This window comes from Perca fluviatilis, chromosome 8, assembly GCF_010015445.1.
Source record: "Perca fluviatilis chromosome 8, GENO_Pfluv_1.0, whole genome shotgun sequence".
NCBI classification, from domain to species: domain Eukaryota; kingdom Metazoa; phylum Chordata; class Actinopteri; order Perciformes; family Percidae; genus Perca; species Perca fluviatilis.
Window position 1 is genome coordinate 36,391,057 of NC_053119.1, and position 12,970 is coordinate 36,404,026.

The window sequence follows — 12,970 nt, forward strand, 5'->3', positions numbered from 1 at the left end:
CTCTCGTTAGCAGGTTCTTGTCAGCTACTTCAGCCTCTGATCTAGAACTGACATCAGGGATCATGCAGTGAAAATGTGATGCCTTACGCTAAATAATAAATTACTGCTATGTGATGTACCTATATCCCATTATTCTGTGGCTAACAGCAAATCAGATCTGCGTGAAATCTGGTCATTGTCGCAAAGTGACGCATGCGCAACTCACATCTGCACTTGACTCGCATCAGGTAGCGAGACCTTTCTTTTTAGTAAGTGTACCTAAACGATGCTCTCAATGCTGGAGTTCATCTGCAGAGCCCCTGGTGATACTTGGAGCAAAGTTTAAAGGTCCCATGGCATGAAAATGTCACTTCATGAGGATTTTTAACCTTAATATGAGTTCCCCCAGCCTGCCTATGGTCCCCCAGTGGCTAGAAATGGCAATAGGTGTAAACCGAGCCCTGGGTATCCTGCTCTGCCTTTGAGAAAATGAAAGCTCAGATGGGCCGATCTGGAATCTTCTCCTTATGAGGTCATAAGGAGCAAGGTTACCTCCCCTTTCTCTGCTTTGCCCGCCCAGAGAATTTGGCCCCCCGCCCCCAAGAGAAAGAGAGAGACATCATGGCTTTCAAATGAGCAAAATGGCAGTTGGTCAGGGCCACACCCCCACCCTCCACCTTGCCCCCCTATATCCTCCTCAATAGCTACAGACACAGAAATGGCACATCCTAAGGAAAGCTCATTGTAGGACTGGCTCTAGTGGCTGGAATTCTGCACCAAGGCTGAATTTCGGGAAAGAGGCTTCAGATACAGTATTAGGGGACCACTAAGGTCTATATAAAAGAGACTTCAGATACAGTATTAGGGGACCACTAAGGTCTATATAAAAGAGACTTCAGATACAGTATTAGGGGACCACTAAGACCTATATAAAAGAGACTTCAGATACAGTATTAGGGGACCACTAAGGTCTATATAAAAGAGACTTTAGATACAGTATTAGGGGACCACTAAGGTCTATATAAAAGAGACTTCAGATACAGTATTAGGGGACCACTAAGGCCTATATAAAAGAGACTTCAGATACAGTATTAGGGGACCACTAAGGCCTATATAAAAGAGACTTCAGATACAGTATTAGGGGATCACTAAGGTCTATATAAAAGAGACTTCAGATACAGTATTAGGGGATCACTAAGGTCTATATAAAAGAGACTTCAGATACAGTATTAGGGGACCATTAAGGTCTATATAAAAGAGACTTCAGATACAGTATTAGGGGACCACTAAGGTCTATATAAAAGAGACTTCAGATACAGTATTAGGGGACCATTAAGGTCTATATAAAAGAGACTTCAGATACAGTATTAGGGGACCACTAAGGTCTATATAAAAGAGACTTCAGATACAGTATTAGGGGACCACTAAGGTCTATATAAAAGAGACTTCAGATACAGTATTAGGGGACCACTAAGGTCTATATAAAAACATCCAAAGAGCACCATGTCATGAGACCTTTAATGTTGTGTCAAGCCTTCTTAGTATTTTAAAAATAGCGATTTTGATGCTATAATAGTAGTGCCCATAGCTCTCCCATTCAAAAGGCCATTTGACCGAAAAAACGAAAATACGGTCAATCTTCAAAGTGGCGCTTCCTTCCTAGTTATGCTTTTAAACCAAAGTTTGACTCGGGTACATTCACAAAAAGACCCTAGGTTGCATTTTGGCGCCAGTTACGCTTTTAAGTTGGCTGAAGCCCGGTGTCATTCTAGTAATGGAGAACAGGTTTCTGCAGCAGGGACAGAACTTTCCCTCACTGAGCAACAATACTGCCCGTCCAGGCTGTTGGCAGAGTGACACGGCCGGCGACTGTTGCCAGCGGGCTGTGCTGTTTGAGGCGGAGGTGGGGACAGCCTCAGGCGGCTCTCTTCTGTCAGTTCACTGGTCTGCATTGAACAGAAACAGCTCTTTAGCAGCAGTCAAACATATCAGACTGTCGCCGTGGATTGTAACGCTAACACTCATACCTCTGTCGGCTGTTGTGCTAGCATGCTCGAGTATGAAGCGTCAAGTAGGATTAAAGGCTGCTTAGTGAATACATCTGCCAGCAAATTTATGGTGACTCATATGAATCCGATTGTGTAGGGAAAAAAAGGGCATTGCTGGGATTTAGAGATTGAATGGGTGAAACCTTCCCGTGTGGCTGGTTTCCTGCTGTCTGGATCGGTCATCATCTAGTCCCGGCTTTAATGTCGCATTCATCAGTAGGACTACCTTTTTGGATGAGGTAGTACACATGTATTTACTACATTGAAACATCTGTATGATACGTGATCCGACTCTTTGTATCTTATGCTATTGTACAAATAAAGCTTCATGAAACACGAGGTAAACATCTGATGTTGTGTTTGTGGAATTATGACTTTGGTTTACACTGAGCCACTGAAATAAGCTGAGCCAGAATGCAGACAAAAGATGTAGGGAAAAAAAAAAATCCTGAAACTTGATTCAAGTTGGCGCTGATACGTTGCTGAGGATATAATCATTCTTTCAGATAGGCCTACTAGGCGTTCAAGCGACACACCGAAAGACACACAGGAAATAGTCTCAGGTCGGACTCGATCCCCGGACCACTGCATCGAGGCATAAACCTCTCAGTATACAGTAGGTGCGCCTGCGCTAACCACTGAGCCAACCCCGCCACCTTTTCAGATGCATTTTAAACGTAAAACATCAGTTCATGAAAAATACATTGCTAATCAACAGTATATGAAGTTATTAAATCTAAGTCTATGAATCTAATATTTCACTGAAAGAAAAAAAAAAGTTAATGTTTTGGTTCACTCTCATAGTCATCCTTTTCCGAAATGTTCTAAAACATAATGGCTGACAGACAAGTGCCTGGTTAACATCATGGGGCATTAAGCTGAAAAATGTGTTTTGCTCAGGAGTTACAGAACACTAAAGCCAACTAGAAGCAGTTTAGCAGGACATTTAAATGCTAAAAGGCTTGCTATCACGTATCAACTTAACAGGTGATATATTATGTCAGTGTTGTGTATACAGCTTGTTTTCACTGCCTGCTCCGAAGTGGCCAAAACGGTTAGTGCAAATCAAGAATAATTCACCAATTCTGCCACTGTAGGGGCAATTTCAGGCCTGAACAAAGTACACAATATTCACTCTCTAAACCATTATTAATACATGCTTCTACTTGCTAATGAATTTATAACGCAATCATTTTTGTTCAGTGATCCACATCTAATGATCTGTCTAACCTTTCGGTGTAATTGATCAGAAACCAACACTTGGAAGTTCAGAGTAAACCGACTCTGTACGGTCCTTTGCAATTAATCACCGATACAAATCTATCACACATTCAAAAAGGAACAAGGTAGAAGTGTGGCATTTACCAGTCATATTTATTTTTCATTCCCATAACGTGACACGTCTCTGACATGGAATAGCTACAATGATAAAAGACATTTTCTGCATTCAATCGATATTTAATGTTAGTGAAATTAAGTTACACAGATTATTGGGACACGTTCATGATCATTTTATGCAGTTAATGGATTATTCTTTTCACCTTATTAAACCCGTTCACTTCTTGCAATGGCTTGTTATTCAAAAAAAGACTACGATACAGCTAGTGCATGTACAGCAAGACCAACCAATCACAGAAGAGAGCTCAGGCTTTCGCTCACACAGACGGACGGAGCCGCTGGCCAGAGATCAGATCAAAAACCTTCAGACTACTAAAAAGGACAAAAAGTACCTAAATCATTTAAGAGTTGGGCTGACTTTTCACTTTTCTTTCCAAGGCGGAGCTTAAGTGGTACGGGAAGCCCAAAAATTAAGTTGATGCCGTTTAAAGCAGCCTTGGTTAAGCAGGAAAGGGCTTGTATTTAAATAAACATGGCTACAGAGGAAACAAACACAGAGGCAGGATGGTTTTGGTACTTCATCTGATCTGTACAGTACTTGTCGGAGGCTAAATTGATCAACAGTACATCCCCTTTCCTCGGTCAAGCATGCCAAAAAATAAAGTGGAAACACTAAAATAAAATTTCTCCAATCATCTGCAGTCCTCTTTTACTCAGCTGCATGACAGGATCTTCTTATATATATATATATTCAAGCTATTTCCACAGAGATGATTTTTTTTACTGGAGCAAGTCAGCAATCATAGTCTCAATAAATATGAGTGGCTCAGTTACCAAGGCTGAGAGTCAGTGGTCATTCTGTCAACATAGTGAGCGAGAAGCCCGGAAATGTCGTTCCTTGTCTAATCTTTTTGTGACCTGAAGGGAGAAGAAAAAAGAGTAGAGGAAATGGACGAAGGAAAGGAGGATGTTTGGTGATTTCTAACTCAGTTAAGACTCAGGACTCGACCTTATTTCTGCTACCAAACTATAACCTATGTTTGCAACCTCCTGTCACACAGACCCCCGTTAGTTCTCTCCCAGTTTAAGCTGTGCGAACTGGTTGGCCATCTGCAGCGCCTCCTGCAGGCACTGGGTGTTCTTGCCCGTGGCCTGGGCCGACATGTCCTTGCCGCCTCCTTTACCGTCCAGCAGGGGGCACAGCTCCTGAACCCACTCGCTGGCCTTCAGACCTCGGTTGGCCACATCCTGAAGAGAGGAAGGGGTGATTAGGGTTCAGTCAGTTTCAGACGTGGCACTGAGTGGCTGCCAGCACACTGCACGGCTCAATGATCGGCGTGTGTTACCTGTGGGACTTGACACAGGCAGGTGATCTTGCCGGCGTCTGGGTCTACAGCGAAGAGCATCGCGGCGGTCTGAGGAGATTGGGACTTCAGCAGCTTCAGTGACTCGTTCAGTGCCTGCGAGAGGATAAGGAGGAATTTTTTTATTAAAAGTGAGAGAGAAGGAGTGGAAGAGTAGAAACAAGGAGGGAAGAAAGAGAGAAAAAGTCTCCTACTCAGCACTGTTGATGTCTCTGGGTCAGAACTAATGGGCCACAGAGCTGATTTGGTCCCATGGCAATAACACAATGAGCTCAGAGACTGCCCTGAGAAAATATGCAATACTGCAGAGATAAACTGGATTTTAATACTGTTTTGTACTATTCATTTATTTTTGTATGGGGTGCTGAGGAAGTCTTGGGGCTTGGATTATAGATTTCTTCTCGTAGGTGTGTGTAGGGTCTTCTTTTACAAGGACAGTTTCCTTTTGGGCTGATAAGTCAATAAAAAAATAAAAATAAAAAATAAAAAAAAGGTAGAAACTGCTTAAAGTGCTCATATTATGCTGATTGGCTTTTCCCCCTTTCCTTTATTGTGTTATATATCTTTTTTGTGCACGTTATAGGTTTACAAAGTGAAAAAGCCCAAAGTCCACCCCAAAGGGACTTACCATCTCCAACAGAAAACTCTGTTCACAAACTGCTCCAAACAGCTCTGTTGTAGTCCAGCCTTTACTTCAGAGACAAACGTGGTCACTTTGTAACACACGTTATAATGCTCGCCTAGCTGCTAGCGTGGCACGCCCTCATACTCTGCTTCTGACTGGCTAGTAGTCCTTACCTAGGTACTGTCAGGGCACGCCCTCATACTCTGCTTCTGACTGGCTAGTAGTCCTTACCTAGCTACTGTGCATGTGTGACTCCCAACAAAGATGGAACAGAAGTGGGATGTCTCACTTTGTAGCTAAAACAGAGAGCTCAACACACAGGGTGAAAAGAGGAGCTGCAGCAATGTGCAGTACAACAAAAATTTATATTTTATATATATATATATATATATATATATATATATATATATATATATATATATATATGTGTGTGTGTGTGTGTGTGAGAACTTATTCTGGTACAACCTATACAATTATGAACCTGAAAATTTGCATAATATGACCACTTTAAGCTGGGCAATATATCGATATATCGTGATATGAGACTAGATATCGTCTTAGATTTTGGATATCGTAATATGACCTAAGTGTTGTCTTCTCCTGGTTTTAAAGGCTGCATTACAATAAAGTGATGTCATTTTCTGAACTTACCAGACTGTTGTAACTGTTCTATTATTCACCTTTACCTACTTAGTCATTATATCCACATTACTGATGATTATTTATCAAAGAATCTCATTGTGTAAATATTTTGTCAAAGCACCAATAGTCAACACTAGAATATCGTTGCTGTATCAATATCAAGGTAGTTGGTCAAAAATATCGTGATATTTGATTTTCTCCATATCGCCCAGCCCTAGAATCCGACCTGTGACGATTTCCTGCATGTCTTCCCCCTCTCTCTCTCTCTCCCCTTTACTCACCTAGCTGTCCTGTCAATTAAAAGGCGAAAAAAGCCCAAATAATAATCTTAAAAAAAAATATAAAAAATCCTGTGCTGCCGCTCACCTTAGCGGAGGCTCCGGTCTCCATCTCCATGACAAGCAGCGGCTGGTTGGGGCTGCCTTCTATCACCTCCTTGGTCTTTTCCAGGACTCTCTTCTGGATGTCCGCCTTGTAGTTGCGGTCCAAGTCATCCATGGTCTTCTTCAGGGCCTTTAGGGATTCCCTCATCTCGTCCTTCCTCCACTGGGAGATCACTGCTGTGCCTATCAACTGCAAAAAGGACGGCCATGTTGTTGACACCACAGCACAGAGTTGTTCTGGAGTCTTTGGAGCACACATATGCCATTTACCTCCGTCATGTCGGCGATGTCTTTCTGAATGTCCTTGTTCGGGGCCGTCTGCTGCTTCACCTTGTCCCCCAGCTGGGACAAGGACTGGAGCAGGGAATCGGCTTTCCTCTGGGCCTGATGAATGGGACACACAGAGGCATGAGCAGTGGGCAGGAGCCAGACAAGGGCAACAAGCAAAAAGTAGAGGGAGAGATGAGGAAGAAAGAAAAAGAAGCAGAGTGGTGAAAGCAAGACGGAAGAAAAAAAGAAGAAGAAGAAGAAGAAGAAGAAGAAGAAGAAGAAGAAGAAGAAGAAGAGCATCAAACAGCCATTGATGTCTAAAAATAGTAAAGATGAATTTGTCCTCGGGGCCTGGGGAGAGGGGGGAAATGCTAAATGCTCCTTTCTAGCTCCAAGTTCACCACGAGTCAAAAACAAGCTTCATTAAAGTTTCATCACTTGGGTGCGTTTTCTCGCCAGGGACTAGAGTGCGGATCGGGCCGCATTTTTCTGTCCGAGCCCGGCCCGCGTCCGACAGGCATTAAGATATTTATTCCCGAACCCGACACAGTTAAAATCTTTTTTTTTTTTTTTTTCATGCTAATGACAAAATGTACGTTTGTAGGAAGGCATTCGGAAAGGTCAACAGATGAGCGCATCAGCGCACACGGGGCAACAAGCGCACGTTAACACAGGCGCGCACCTACATAATAAGCTTTTTTAAACTTAAAGTGTTCAATGCTTTATCGCACTGATGTGACCGAGCCCGACCCGAACCCGAACATCATTTCTAAATATCTGTCTGAACCCGAACCGAGCCCGTCAGGTACCGACAGGTCCCACCGGGTCCCGATGGGCTCAGTTCGGGTATCCATCCTCTACCAGGGACCCAAAAAAAGGCCTCAGTCTGAGACACATTTTCATATAGTTAGGTTTTTCTGTTTTGAGGGGCAAGACAATCATTTGAGACTTTTTTACCATCAACCCGCCACAACAAGTAATCATTTCATTTTAGACAGACATACACTGTCGGAATATTAAAAGGTATAGTGGAGGATTTTCCCGAATTTTAGAAAAGATCCGCCCTCTCCACTTTTTGAAAAAATGCACATGCGCAACACTCTACCTGCTCCCGAGATGTAACTCCTATTAAACGTGTGCACGAGAGTGCACTGTTTACAAGTTGCTGTCGGCACGGTTCATACAAGCCTACTTTCCAAAAGAAGATTTGCACTTTTTCACAAATTGAGATGTTTACCGTGACTGTGCGGTGCGTGACTTGTGCCAGGGCTAGCATCGCTAATCATAGCTTACATCAACTTTCACTAGCAATGATTTTAAATGGATTTCTCCAAATAGCATGCCAAACTTTACCTGTCGAGTAGAAACTTCGCGACTGAGGCATCAGTGGAGAGCCCAACCTGTGCTTTTAGCACACGCCAGCATGTGAAACATTCTCCCCAAAACACTCCGGTCTTGTTTCTTTCTTCAGAGGCCTTTCTCTTCTTGTCATACCTTTCGTAGACACTCGTAGCTCACCACACATATACACCTGAAAGTATTCCTGCGCAGAAAGCGAAAACTACCCTAGGGACGAGCACGTACGACGGCCTTACGTAAACATAGCGCCAGAATGATTGACAACTAGGAGGACCAATAGTCTTGATGATCCACCCGGAAAAAGAAAATCCTCCACAATACCTTTAAATCTACTTCCTTTAAAATGTTGGCTAAACCCAACTCTTTTCTATGCAAGTGTGGGTGGATACATAATGCTAGGAGCAAGTGTGTGTGTGTGTGTGTGTGTGTGTGTGTGTGTGTGTGTGTGTGTGTGTGTGTGTGTGTGTGTGTGTGTGTGTACACGCTGACCTTCTGGGCCTCCGTTCCTGTCACAGCAACAATGCGGCGGATGCCCTTAGCGATGGCCTCCTCTGAGACGATGACAAACGGCGCGGCGTGACCCGAGTTCTGCAGATGGCTGCAGATAAGAGAAACCAACGGCACGTTAGCGACAGAGATACACAACTGTGGGAGGCAGAGGAGAAGGCGATGCCGTGAGGAGAAAGGAGGAACACCAACAGAAGAGAAAAACATTACAACATTACAGCAGCAGCGGGAACCAGCGATTCTATGGAGCTGCTGCCGATAGAAACAACATCACAGACGGCATCCAGAGGCACAACAACAGTTTACTAAAGTGGAATGTTTTAAAGCCTGAAGCGGCACGGTGGTGTGCAATTTAACCCTTGTGTTGTCTTCCCGTCGACCGTGCAACGTTGGATTTTTCTGGGCCAAAATTGACTTTTTTCAACGTTGTGGTCGTTTTTTTAAAAAGGTTTTGCTGTTGTTTTTTCCCCACCTTTTTGAAGCTATTTCTGACAATTTTGTCACTCTATTCAATGTTCTTTTTATCATTTTTTTTTTTCTCCAAATGCTATAAAATTGAATAAAACACCCAAACTCAATGAAAGCACTGAGCTGATCCTTCCAGTGTTTCCTCTATGTTGATTTTGTAGTTGTGGCCCACTATGGAAAAATTCCTGCCACCACAGTATCAGAAATAGGGCTGTACAAAAACCTTTGTCGTGGTTGCCTTTTAAATGATCCTGCTGACATAATGCACCCCCCCCCGTTGGCTGCCGCTCCCATTGCAATTTAACAAGTAGAACTATTCAGAGATTATTGGGCCCGTCCAGTAACTCCACATAAAGCTCAACGTAAATTCTTCAAGGAAGACTTCATATACCTTTTCCATTGTAATGATCAGCTGTTTCATGGTACGTCACTTAGTAATCAGTAGTAATCAGATCCAGCTGTGTCGTTGTTAGTTAAACCAATCAGGGTCGGCCATTTGTCACGAGCCTATCACAGCATGACAACCTGCTTTAAATCTGCTCTCTCTTCCGCGGTTGGCAGTTGTCGTTTCAGGAAATAGAGTGCGTCCCGCCTCCTCCCCTTCTGCCACTGGTGGTCACGCCCTCGGACTTGGGTTCCGTCTGTGCTTGGCTGTCGATGGTTCCTCTGCTCATTCACCACCACCAGTGTCTGGACTCCATCGGGGGATATGTTTGGGTTTCCTTAACCCTTTAGGACATTTGGTTTCGATGGAGTCCAATCTCCAGAGACTTGCACATTTACATGTTTGTCTGTACAATAAATATGTTCATAATTGCAAGGAAGTCTCTCCTGATTAAAATACTGTTGTGTTGATGTAGGGGGGGTGGGGGTTGTTGTTCAGACAGACCTGCCCCCACTGCTAAAAGGAATCCTAAAAGGAAACACTGCTTTCATTTTAATTGTGAAGAGTAATGGTTGTATGGAACCATCCACGTTATTTTTTGACAATTTGGTTGAAACTAAAAATGCTTCATGCAAAAGGTCTCCTCCAGTGCTTGAATCAGAACCAACGTTATACATGCGGGGTCATTTTCAACACTAATGCACATAAAATACAGCTTGGAAATCATTTTGACAGTAATCAAATGAAATGAAAAGTCTTGCTATAATCTATGCAAGAGCGGGGACGTCTTGGCATTCAGGTGAATTTTACAGCCGGGGGGGGGGGGCAGACACTGTAAAAGTCAGGGCAGCGGGAGTAAGCTCTACAAAATGTTCCAGGCCTTTGTCTGCACAGGGACACGGCCATCTCACCGTAAAAAGACCCACAAATCCGATTAATGGTTTCCACTTCACACACCGCCACTGGGCACCGGCTTCATGCAGATGCAGACATTTAGTCAGAGATAACTCTACTTCTCCAACTCGGGACGTGCTCCGTTAACGGTGAACACAGAGCAGAGCTCATCTTACAAAAGTGCTAACGGGTTTAGATTTTCCATCCTGCCGTGTGTTTTCGTTCTGCTACTTCAGCAGGAGTTCTCCTTCGTTTTATTCTCCAGCATTATAGAATTTAGCTGCTGATAGAATTACCAAAATTCAGTTCATCAAATGTTTTTTTTGGCTTGGGAATAATCATTCTTAATTTATTATTAGCTTTAGGTCTGGGCGATAAATCGATTTAATCGATTAACTTGAATGTGTAGTCAACATGGATTTGTTTGAATGAAAAATCGATTTTCTCCTTAACATCCGCCGACGCTCCCCTCTGGGCTCCCGTAGCTCCGGGCAGGCTCATCCCTCCCCCCGCGTGTTTGCCATAGAGATACACAAACAACCTGGCAGCGACAGGGACTAACATTAATTATTTTCTTAACCAGTCGTTTCATTACTTACTTATCCGTAATCTCCGCCGAAATGACCGGCCGCTCGCGGTGCTCTGTTCCCGGCTGAGAGTCACCTATTCTCGGATAACTGAACCACCAGCTGACCTGAAGGAGCACCATGCGGGGCACTAGAGGCGGTGTTGAGGAACTCTTTTGCGGCTCAAAACATCTATTAAATGCCGCTGATACAACAGAGCTGTGACAGAGGTCTGTAGCGGCTTAAACAACTTGCAATCGCCGCTGTGTAGCACGGAGCTCCGCTTCGACGTTTGTTTTTATCGCTACGAAGGAGCTTGCTACAGGTATGCTACATTCAAGAGACCATGGGATGTTAACGTACATTACTCAGCAACAGGTGAAAATAGGGCCAAGGTTGCGCAATAACGTTAAAATGATTTGAACTTTTAGCGAGGAACAAGAAGTGAATTACCTGTATGTGTGAAAACAGCTTTATCTCACGCATTTGTTTTGTTGTTGAATATATTTTTATCATATTTTATCCTATCAGTTTATCATCCTCATCATCTTTTCTCGCCAAAACCACTTCACTTTTGTCAAACTTATTTCACATAATCTGATGAAAAACACAAGTTGAATGATAAAGATTGCAGCTTTGCAGTTACTCAGAGTCCTCCTGACTGTGTTCACACCCACCCGACCCGTTATGAGAGCCAATCTGCACCGAGGAGCATGCAAAAATATGCCAGTGTTTCCTCTATGTTTATTTTACCATGGCGGCCAGATTTCTGCCGCAGACGCACAACAGGGTTTCTGCTATGTAGACCGTGCACCGCCGCTCCTTCAGCTGTTTATGAAAAGTCATAAAGTCGTAATTACACGACTCTGCAGAGCCGTGTGCTCTACTGAACTCAAGCGAACTGTCATCCGCTCTCTCTCCCCTGTAGGGTGACCAACTGGAACAGTGACAGGACGTCATCACTCGCCAAGTCATGGCAACCAAATAAACACCAGGGCGAGTACTAGTTGTCACTCAATCTTAGGCAAAGTGACAAACCTCGACATGAAATCTGCACTCACGCGGGTCCTGTGAAATATGACAGCTACAATTTATTGGAAAATAGCATTATGGACACTGACTTTGATGAATTTACTGTTCATCAGACCGCAGATGAGACAAGAACCTAACGTTAGCGAACGCTGCAGTGACGGTCCCTCTGCCTCTGACTCCCCGCTGCGGGAGACGCTGTATTCCTCCGACACGCTGTATTAACGTTACATACCGCTCAAAACCAACATGAAAACCGTAGCTAGTAATGTTCACTCAGCGTTTTGTTTTGTTGTTAAACTGTGTGTAAAATGAGCGGTGATGTTAAATCACCGGTTTCAGGTAACGTCACCCTACGGTACCGTCTATTTGCTGGAAGGTTTCAAGGTAACGGTCGGTAGCTAACATTAGCAGATAAGCCCGTTGACAGCGACGTTATTGTTCATATTTTGGCACAATGTTTCTGACCGTAGTAGTAGAGGTCATAGTGACAGAACGTGTGATGTGAGATGCTAAAAAGAAACTACATGCTGTTATGAGGTAACGTTACTTTTTGACGTTCAACACAGTGAGTGAGTGAGTGACAAAGAGAGGGGAAGAGAAGGTGGAAGGTGACAGAAATAAAGAGAGATTTTGGTGAAGTTTATATTTGTAAAACTACATTTTAGTTGGTCTTTTTGTCAGTGATATTGCATGTTGATATCACTACAGTTAGGGTTTAGTGACGTCTGTGCTGAAAAAAAAGCTTGTTGGCGAACATAACGCAACATTAACGAAATTGAAAAAATATTGTTTTAGATCGATCGATCGAGAGAGAGAGAAAATAGAAGATACTTTATTCATCCCCGTGGGGAAACACACAACACACTCCACTTCGCACACATGCCACAACAGCTGTATCATCAAAGTACTTCTGAATGTGGCAGGACTCAGATGAGTCAGATGTATACAAAGTGAACAGAAACGGAGCCAGAACCGTCCCCTGTGGAGCCCCCGTACTGCATTCTAGCGACCCAGAATCACACTTCCCCAGCTTGACAAACTGCAGCCTTGATGTTAAGTAGCCCATTATCCAGGTGGTCATGCTATGATCACCGTGGCAATGAAGTTCTC

General features: G+C 43.6%; 1 protein-coding gene across 2 annotated transcripts in view; it reads right to left on the reverse strand.

The window, feature by feature from the left end:
- Window positions 1-3,380: 3,380 nt before the first annotated feature.
- The window catches only part of LOC120563930 (alanine--tRNA ligase, cytoplasmic-like), a 34,673-nt gene continuing 25,083 nt past the window's right edge, over window positions 3,381-12,970 (reverse strand). For both annotated transcript variants that reach the window (XM_039808453.1, XM_039808454.1), the window contains exons 16-20: window positions 8,498-8,606; window positions 6,650-6,763; window positions 6,363-6,569; window positions 4,712-4,825; window positions 3,381-4,613 (exon numbers count right to left, since the gene is read on the reverse strand). In XM_039808453.1, coding sequence (XP_039664387.1) covers window positions 4,434-4,613; window positions 4,712-4,825; window positions 6,363-6,569; window positions 6,650-6,763; window positions 8,498-8,606 — 724 coding nt within the window. In that variant the 3' untranslated portion in view covers window positions 3,381-4,433. The remainder of the gene's footprint in view (window positions 4,614-4,711; window positions 4,826-6,362; window positions 6,570-6,649; window positions 6,764-8,497; window positions 8,607-12,970) is intronic.